We start from the raw sequence: 11010 nt of genomic DNA, 5'->3' as shown, positions 1-11010 counted from the left end.
GACGGACAAAACCAGTCAAATATCCACTGAGTTCATAACTCTGAGTTCTTGTCATATTTTATTAATAGCAAATAAACTGTGATAATGTGAGAAATGTTGAAGGTGTCTGAATGCATTGTGGTTTGCCTGTATATACATGCACTCTTGTAGCAGGGTTTATTTACTGTAATGCATGAAATGATCTCCATGTTTCTAACAAATATAACTTATTATTAACTGTCCTGCTGATGAAACCAGCCAATATCTAGTATCTGAGCATCTGGAACGGGGGATAACCATGCGCCAAACAGGAAAAAGCAGACGTGAGGGAAAGAAAGGAGCAGAAAGAGCTGTGTGTGGAGTCAGCAGTCTGTGAGGTTGAGGACACGAGGGGGGTTCTGGGACGGGACGGCAGGACTTGCTCATGATACAAGCCAAATGAGGAAACGCTGCTATGTGTTTACCATCCCTCTATCAGTTCCTAATCTCTCCATCTGTCACCCCCGCGCTCCCTTCCTCTCCAACACAAACAGAAGATGCATTTATTCCATTTGTTTTTCCGAACCTCTGGCCTTAAACAGATTCACGGTTAACTCCTCCAACGTCTCCTGAAACCTGCACCGCTGCCACGGCAACAGCACTCCCCTCGGGACGCGTTTAAATCACATTTGCATAGCATCCTACGACACATTTGCTTAAAAAATGACATAAGATTGCCAAAACATTTAAATGAATCATGGTCCAATTGAGACCGAATCGAGACCATTTTGAAAGAATGCAAAAAAAAAAAATGTTGATACACCACAAATAATAATATTATCAACATTATTTAACAACAAGCTAGCAAATAGCTTTTGTTCTTGTTTTAGGCACAAATTAAACTAAATTAAGCTAGCTTTATGTATGAAACAAGAAAAAAAGTACAAAAATAAACTTCAAATTCTTTAAAATGTTGTGGTATTACTTTTTAAAGACTTTTATAGACTTAAAATGTACAAAACATTTCAATTAATCAGAACAATTTAGACCATTTTGAAAGAACGCACAACAATGTTGATGCACCACAAATGATAATATTACCAATATTATTTAACAAACATATTAGTTTATTTTCTTATCCCATTTAATTCAAGTGAGCTTTATGCATAAAACAAGAAACAAAAATAAACTTAAAAAATGATTTTGACAAAAATGTGTGGTATTCCTTTTTTTCTTTTCTTTTATAATGTCACAACAACATAACATTTACAAAACATTTCAATGAATCACAGAAAAGAACGGACCATTTTGATGGAATACAAAACAATGTTGATACACAACATATAATAATATTATTTTTATTGGTGATACACCAAAAAACATTTCCACGTTAATTTTGTTTCTCATCCCATTAGCAAATAGTTTTTGTTCTTGTTTTAAGCACAAATCAAACTCAAAGAAGTGAGCTTTATACATAAAACAACAAGAAGAAAATCCAATCAAGTAACAAAAATAAACTTTAAATTCCGTTTTCCCCCCTAAAAAAAAATCTGTCAAAAACCCCTTTCTAATAACGTCTTCATGCCAACATCATCTCTAGTAAAATGATCCAATGAAAGCAGGCCTTACCTTGAAGTTGTGGACTTTCTCGTACTTGGGCGCGCGTTCACTCTCCTTCAGCGTGGCTCGCCGGACCAGCGACGTGAGCTGCGAATAAGCGAACAGTTTGAGAGGTTGCCAGAGCGTGGCGGGAGGTTTCTGAGGACTCATCTTCATCCCCAGAGCCGCCGCCACCATGCCCTGCTCCTTCCCCTCCGCCTTGGCCTTGTGCACCAGCGACTTCTCCTGCTTACGGACAACATAGGACTCGCGGGACGGCATCTCACACTCCACCTCACGCCAAACACACCGACCGAATAAACTCTGCACAACTCCGAGGTCTTCTAACAGACTCTGCTACATCTTCTGCCAGAGATCTGATGCCGGAAAAATCTATTCAATCACCAATATGACCATCCAATTAGTCCAAATAGAGTTTCTTCAACGGATGTATGAAGCCCTGAGTGTGTGTGTGTGTGTGTGTGTGTGTGTGCTTCTCCCTGGGCATCTATATGCAGATGAGATGAGTTGTTGAGTTAATCCTGTCCTGCCTGCGAGCTGAAGATATCCTCACTGGAGCGCTGCCTCAAAGAGAGAGAGAGGGGGCGAGAGAGGGAGGACCCAAACACAGTCACACTGAATTACACAGCTCAAATCAGCCAATCCCAGCAGAGCTTTATCAGTGAGCTCACCCCACCTTACAGCAACCAACCCCCCAATCACTGCATGAGTGGGCTGAGAGAGAGCGAGAGAGAGATAGAGATAGAGAGAGAGAGAGAGAGAGAGAGAGAGAGAGAGAGAGAGAGAGAGAGAGAGAGAGAGATAGGACTGTAATGAGAGGTGAATGAGTCATGGATGAGCTCTGAGCTCATTCTCCTCTGATAAAAGCACACGGATGTACCATAAACACAACCCACACTATGTCCTAGGGATGCACGATTTGGGCAACAAACAAAAAATCCAACTGCGATACAAAAAATCCAGGTTTGCTGTGCTTGTTTGTACAGCTGCAAAATGTTGTGGCTGTACATCAATATCAAATAATAATAAGAATGATTATTATACTAAATGAAGATACTATTAAAATATTTCACTGTAAACCCCCCCCAAAAAAAGATTATTTCAGAAAAAAATATTGTTATAAGTGTAAAATTGCATTACTAATATTTATAGATGTATATTATACATTTTCAAATGATCAACCATTAACCATAATAATTATAATATGATATAAGAAATATGACTTAATTTTAAAACGTTAAACAATCAAACTTTCATTTTGATGGAAAAATGCAGGGAGCCCTTAAAGTTTCCCTTTTTTTGGACCGGAAGATGTTAAATGCACTTTCTAAGTGACTCCTGAAACGTGTGTTGTTGATGCAGTGATGGCGTTTGTGTGAAGGTGAACCGAGCCGCTCTGAGACGCTGCAAACATCACATCACAGCCTTTGCCATTCGATGATTACCATTGGCCCTCTGGAACACTTGACTGTGATTGGTCAATTCTGTGATCAAATGTGTTTTTTCCTATAGTGATGCTGAACTGACCAACCGATGTCCAAACTACATCTTAGACGTGCTAGTTTCATATCTCTTGTATCATGCCAGTGATTTCAAATCAATATTTACCGTTCAATGAAATGGATTTGTCATAAAACATTAATAAAACACCAAAAAAACATTTAAACCCAATTCTTGGAGTGAATTTCCTTATTGGACACTGGGATACATCAGGTGTACTGTGTGTAATTAAATCCACGTCCTGCTTTACAAACGAGCACGAGTCTTTCCTCTCAATCACACACAACACATGCGAATCTCCAATCTGCCTTCATAAATCACAATGACAGCCTCAGACAAACGATCCCAAAAAGATCAGCCAGAGATCGTGTCTGAACAGTCTCTGTTTATGTGCTATTATTATTCTGTATATTAGTGACACACCGAAATATCGGCCAGGATGATTCATTGGCTGATAATTGCCTGATGTTTTGAGAGGCATCGGTCAACAACTGCGTCTCTGAGGTTCATTTTAAGGAAATCTTGTGTAAAAAAAGCTAATTAAATTAAATTATATCATATACATTACAGTTCAAAAGTTTGGGGTCGGTCTTTGTCTTTGAAAGTGAGTCTCTTATGTTCACAAAGACTGCATTTATTTGATTCAAAATACAGTAATGTTGTGTTTAATTATAGTTTGCATGGGCAAGCACCACTCCTGCCGTTTTAGTAAAATAGATTTAGAAATCTTTTTTTTTTTCTATTTATTAACCATGGTGCATGTGTGAAGATCTTCAAATCTGAACTCTTTAATCTGTAGTTTGAACTGAATTTTAATTTTATCGAATACACTCTTCCTCAATCTTCCTCTCTCATCTCAGCTGGATTCTCTTCTCAAAGCAGTATGTTGGATCCAGACACACACACACACACACACTTCTCTTTGATCAATAGAGGAGTGGATTCTCCCCAGCACAGAGAGTAAAGTGCCCAAACGTAGAGAGACCTCCCGCCTCTGGCTTCCAGATCAATAAGCCAAACGCAGGCAGAGAATATGAAACCGCTGGAGCAAAGATGAAACGCTCAGCGTCAGAGTGTCCCATCTCTCCGCAGACCTGAAGGACCTTCACACACACGACTGTTACCTGCACCAGGTGTGTGTTCACATGGCATCCCGGGTCATTTCACACTCACACGCCGCTTCGAGGACCGTATGGACACAGCGTGTCTGGCAGGAACTGGGCTTTCTGTCCAGTCTCTAATTGACAAGATTGATTTTTCTGCTTTCTCAAATGTGTCTGGAGCAAAACGGCAGTCATAAATGGGCGGAGGCGAAGAATGGCTAATTCAAGGCCATTTCCTTTCTTCTCCCAAAACCACACATCCATGAAAATCCATCCGTCTGTGCGATCCCTCATTCAGTCTGACACACAACACCTGATGGGTCTGCCATTATCTCAGCCAGAGAGAGAGAGAGAGAGAGAGAGTCATGGGTTCGATTCCCAGGGAAAGCAAGAACTGATAAGAATGTAAATGTGTACCTTAAAATGCAATGTAAGTCGCTTTGGATACAAGCGTCTGTTAAATGCATAAATGTAAATGTACTTTCCAAACAACTTATTTCGTAACGTTGCAGTTTGATGCAGGTCGGATGTTTTTCGCCAACACTTGATCCATTAATACTAACACTTTATCTTCTATTCTATATGGATTATCTTTATAAAAAATAAAAAAGTACACGTACTACGTTAGATTGAACTGGGAAGGGTCATAGCACTTGCATATTGTTGTCCTATTGTTAGTTTAACTGCTTCTATCGTTCTCGTTTGTAAGTCGCTTTGGATAAAAGCGTCTGCTAAATGAATAAATGTAAATGTTATAACTGACACAGTTCTAACGTCACATCTGAAATGTAAGAGAGATATAAAATAAATAATTACCACAGTGAAACATCGTGCACAAGTTGTGCTTAAAAAGGTGTTTCGGGTCGATCAGCTTGTTCTTCTTGACCGATACGGCATATTCAGGAAGTTTCTAGAGCTGGTCCTCACCGGTTATGGTAAGGGGCGTTACATTTCTGACACACGCTCTAAGCGGTGGACCAATCACAACCGGCTGGAGCCGACTGACCAATCAGAGCTGACTGCGCCTTTTGGAAGGCGATCTTTAAAGAAACCGAAACTAAAACCGAGCGTTCAGACAGAGGGTGAAATCAGGTGCTGCAACAATGCAAATTATGAGAAAAAAAAAGAGGTTTTTTTTTACATTAAATGATGTAAAGGTATTCTAGTAGACCCCATAAACAAAAATATGAGCCTGTAAATGAGCATAATAGGACCCCTTTAAAATACTTCTCACGTAATTCCACATTGCTCAGCTTATCAGAGGCTTTAAATTGGTTTTGACAACCAATGGGTTGTGAGTCAATTCGACCAACCAATGGTAGATGGTGGGAGAGTTCGGTAAACAAACCTGTTTATTTATTTATTTATATTTGCAGTCCTGTTTGATGCCATTAATGGTGAAGATTCAATTACACTTTTAAACTCAAAGATTACTTTCCAACAAAATTTTAAAGCAATATTTCCGGTTAAAGGTAGGGTAGGCAATTTCGGAGATGCTAGTAATAGCTAGTGCTGTAGCGGTGCGTCGATGACGTCGACGCGTCGACGTCAAAATTACGTCGACGTCATATTTTTTGCGTCGACGCTTCTTTATTTATTTATTTATTTATTTATTTATTTTTTTTTGTACCATTCCCGGAGGTACAGCTCGCCACACACACACCGCCCGCCGTGTTATTCTGTCATGTTTTCTCCCTTTCTTTCCAAACCGCGACAAACGCCTGTCTCCTTTCTCTGCAGAATGTGATAAATCCGCTCAACCAATCACAGCGCACCATTCCACGCATTGTAAACAGTAACGGTGGCGCTTTGAATACACCCGGCATCCTAGTTTTCCTTATCTACTTTGCACTTTTTGATCAACAAACAAACAAAAAAATGAATACATTTGACGGCATTGATGGACCTGTGGTGGATTCTGCCGTAGGGAAGAAACGTAAGCCATCGAAATCTAATCATTTACGTGAGGAGATTAACAAGATGAGGCACGCGGGAGGAAGAGAAATGCCGACTGTTGCTTGTTCTCACACTGCGTCAAACTTCTGTCGAATGCTGACACGTGAACCCCAGGGGATCTTTTAAAAAAATTCTTGTACTCAGTCAACGAAAACCGAGCAGGACCAAGCCATTTTACAGCTGATCGCCGTCAAAAAATTTCAGAAGGTATTTCTTAGCGATGGCTGATTGAATGTAGCCTATGTTTAGTCCAGTACGTGCTAAATATAAGATTAGTATTGACCGAGTTCAGAGGCTGTCATGTGGATCAACTTACTTTGTTGTGTATTTTCAACAGTTTCAATATGAAAAATAACTTTTATATTGATTCAATGGATTAATTGCATTTAAAAAAAAAAACGTGTCATGAATTTATTGCATTTTTGGGAAAAAAATAATCTGTTTTTATAATAAATCTTTGAAAATCAAAATCTGGATTTTAATTATTTATGTTATTATAACCTAAAGATGCTATGTGAAAGTTTGAAACAGAAAATAGTGGTTTTAATCTTGCCACTTTCTTGGTAAAGAAAATCAATTTTTTACTCAAATTAATCAAAATGGATTTATCACGTTTATACTATATTATTCAGAAGTAAACATTGTAGCTGACAGTGTGTTTGTCAGAATGTTTATTTTTTTAAACCACAACCTTCTAAGTGCTTCTTTTACTGATATATTTAACAATATCTTTTGCATTTCTCATCCAAACAACGTCAAACTTGGCACTGCACTTACTCGTGCCCAGACAGCTGTCGAGTTTGAAATCCATCGGAGTAACGGTTCGAGAGATATGCGAATAACAGACAGGATAATTAATTCAAATTAGTCGTTAGATTAGTCGACTAATCGATAAAATAATCGCCCGACTAATCGTTTAATAAATAATCGTTTACCCCAGCCCTAGTAATAGCGAGCTAGCTTTAAAAGCATGAGATCCCACCCTCCCTTCAGAGCGTCTCTAAAGCCACGCCTCCTTCAAAACACATGAATGATCACAGCAGATTATTACCTCGTGTCTTAAAGCACATAACATTACAATAATAATGAACGCAAACAACTTGAAGAGCTCTAGTTGTACCACCAGAATCTGAGGACATGAACCGCTCAGGGCAGAATTTCACGGGTTTCCATCTTGTAAAAATGGTTATGACATGGCGTGAACGCAGCATAAGCTCGATGTTTTGGTTCAGGATGAACTGTTAAAGGCGGCGCTCGGTGACTGACGTCTGTCTACGACGTGGAGGAAAATACCTATGTTGGCAGTCAGGTAGGACATCGCTTGGATGAATATTTTTCTGATCCAGAGATGTACACAGAAGATATATGTACATGTTTTAATATTTAGACCACTTCTATTATTGATTGCTATAAGGATGTGAAGAGAGTTTCATCCAGTATGACAAAAAGTCTTTATAAAACAAATTGCCTACCCTACCTTTAAATACAGCTCTATCAACATCTGGACATGCTGATTTCATGACAAATAATTGTGACTCATCCCTGAGTTTGTAGAACACTAAAAATCAAAAATCACATTTACAGTATCACACTTGGGGCAAGACATTACCGAGGATTTAAAAGCAGTGATTTCCAGCACACCTCTTCTCTAAAGCACTTACATCAATTATTCAGTAAAATGACTTATTGCCCTAGTTGTAAAGCAATCTAAATCATTAGTTGTTTTGTTTCAGGACCCATTGACATCAACTGATGACCCAACACAATACTAAATTACTTTATTGTAACAAAAATGTTTTGAAAATGAAACTTTGAAATGTAGTAAAATTACCATGAACTGTATAGGCACGAAACCGGCTATACCGGTCCATGTTGGCATGTGATTCATTTTAGACGCTTCTACCAAATTACAAAAAAAAAAAAAACTGAGTTTGAGTTTGATTGGATGTACAAGCTCTGACGATATTTTTAAATTTTTCATAAATTGAAAAGTATATACGTTAATTTTACTATTCTACCCACACACCTATTCATAGTAAAAATCACAGCTGAAATCGACGCTTAAACTGTTAATATCAGACTAAAATGATCAGAGATATTGTTAAACGTATCTGCAGAGCAGAAGGTGCTACACACGGTCAGACAACACATTTTACTCTTTTACTCCATCAATAAATGCTCTTACAGGATTGGACAGGACGTTTTAAGTTCTGAAATTTAGAGTGATTTATAGCACAATGAACTCTTTAATCTCAAAAGAGCTGGAAAATTTGCTTCGCCATGAAATGTCTCCTTTCATATCACCCACTTCTTATAAACACAAGCCTCATTTTAGCAAACCACGCAAAAAAAAAAAACTGGAATGAAAATGTTCTGGTTATGTAAAATGTTAAATGCGCTGTTGAGTTTGCATAATAACCGTCAGATAACCTCATTTCCCCTTCATCCCTCTATCTTCTTCACTCTCTCATACACTCACATGCAGATGAAGTCAGTGACATCAACATCATGATTTCACCAGCTTACAATCATTGAAATAGCTTGATTCCATCATTCAGTGCCCTGAAATACACAGTTAAGTTTGAGAAAGTCTCTTCTCTGCACTGCAGTGATGTGGGTGGTTATGTTATATAACGTTATATAAGGACGGAGTGATGCATAATCAACAGCGCAGGCGATAAAACGCTCAAAGCACCATATATGATGAAGGATCACACACACCGGAACTGGGAGGCAAGGTTTACCACGCACATCACCGTCCTCTCAATGCTCTCGCATGCAAAAAACTAGAGATCCAACAATTTAACTATACATGTCGGAGACGGTTCATATTACATCATACTATTACTCATAATCTCTGAACAAACAAGGTATTAGAAGAAGATTTTGGTTTCAATACAAGTTACACTCAGTCACCAGCATTTGTGGCATAATGTTGAGAACTACAAAAAGAGAACTGACTCATCACTTATCACTTTCTTTTTGCAAAATTTAGGCACAGGGAGGCATTTCTAAAGGAAGAATAGAGTGAATAGAGACAGTTTTTTGAGGTTTTAAAAGCAGAAGTGTGAATGGTATCATCGTAAAGTGCATACATAAAAAGGACACGTGAAACAAAGATGCAATCAAACTTAAACTTATTACAAAAACACATTACCAAATGCAAAAAACGTGTGTAATATTGGGGGAAAAGAAAGGTAGCTCAACTATTTAGAGTTATTCCGTGTGAACGTACATTAATAATTCTATTAAAGCTATTAAATATGTATTATTTGAGATGTAAAGCTGTTTGAATAATTGTTTTTAGAGTTGGTTAATGGTTTGTGTTTTCATGGCAACAAAATTGGATATAACTACACAGAAAATGTTAGTAAGCATTTTTTTTTTCACACTAAAAACATTTTAATATGCATATCGTTTATGTTTTGCAGCTATACTATTGAGAAAGTGAGTGTTTTAATATTTACTGTACAAATTGGCCTCAGATTTCAGATCTTTGCTCATTTTAAAGGAGGACAAGTGGAACTACATTTGTGTGGTAATCCACATTATGCCACTCCATAATCATCATGTGACATGAAAATGATATTCAGAAAAAAACCCCTAAATTTAAACAAACCCATTCCAGTGATTTTCCTCAGTTCCAGTGTTGTCATAATGTGTTTAGCCTTTGCAGGGAAGCGTTCCTTTAAAACGCTGTTGTTGTTCAAGTCCTGCTTCTTTATCTCCATCTCTCTCTCTCTCTAAAATAACTTTCTCGTTCACTTCCTCTGGCTGACACACAGTGTTCTGCTCATCGATTGTGTTACGCAACTCAACTACATTCCCGTCTCCCCCGCATGACAGGAGAGCAAGGACAGACACACACACTTACACTAGAGACTATAGTCAAGTGTTTTAACCCATTCCTCAATATATCACAACAGTTGTTTCTGGTATATCTATAAAATATCCGTGAGTTTTCAGCCTGTCACTGGGACTAAATTCAGTCCAATCTTTAAAACCTAAAAAACTTGAAATAGTCACGAGGGTCTAAAGTTGTTCTTCCCAACCCACTAATTTGGAAACAGATCTGTGGCGATATTAAAGCCTATCAGTGTATAAACACAAAGCAGATCTAGCCAGTGTATAGATGTGTATAGATGCCCTGATGAGTTTACGGATGTGCTAAATAGGTGTGAAGCTTTAGTTTCAACCATCAGATCAGATCAGATATTCAGCTGCTAATGTAGGCCAATGACAATTACTATAGCAATTACTGTGAAACCTGTAAATGCCATTTAAGGAATGAATGAAATCCGATCAACACTGCTTTTCTTGCTTCAGCAGGTTTTATTTAATAACATTGTTTAGTAATTGGGGCAAAAACGTATTTTTTTAATGTAACTAAGGCCCTGTTTACAGCTGGTATTAAGATGCGTTTTGGCCGATCGGATCACAAGTGGACGACATTAAATACAGGAGTAAACGGGGACTAAAACATATTCCATGGTGAAAACAGGCTTCCAGAACAATCAACATTTCCTGTTTTCCAATACTTCTCAATGAATTTTGAGTCAGTATTTTGTGAATTATGATTTAAAAATCTCACACTTTTAAGTTAAATTCACACAGTTTAAAAGTCAAAATATTTAAATAAAAATGTGCCCCAAAAAAAGCAGAAATGTGAGATATAATTCTACACATTGTTCACTTGTAGGTCACCAGTAGATTGTGAGACTTTGGGAAGATTTCGACACAGTTACTGGCAGCTAATAGTCTCAAAAAGGCCAAAAAACTAAAACAACAACAGATGAATGACTCTGGCTGAATCACTATCACATGCTATTTTTACTCCTGAGGTTCCAGCTATAGGGAAGACTGTGTCGAGTGT

General features: G+C 38.0%; 1 protein-coding gene across 1 annotated transcript in view; it reads right to left on the bottom strand.

The window, feature by feature from the left end:
* chn1 (chimerin 1) overlaps positions 1 to 11010 on the bottom strand; it is a 56832-nt gene that overhangs the window by 13384 nt on the left and 32438 nt on the right. The window contains exon 7 of the mRNA XM_084121601.1: positions 1588 to 1665. Coding sequence (XP_083977727.1) covers positions 1588 to 1665 — 78 coding nt within the window. The remainder of the gene's footprint in view (positions 1 to 1587; positions 1666 to 11010) is intronic.

This window comes from Abramis brama (genome assembly GCF_963993115.1).
Source record: "Abramis brama genome assembly, chromosome: 8".
Classification (NCBI taxonomy): Eukaryota; Metazoa; Chordata; class Actinopteri; order Cypriniformes; family Leuciscidae; genus Abramis; species Abramis brama.
This window is presented reverse-complemented; position numbering and strand designations above follow the sequence as displayed.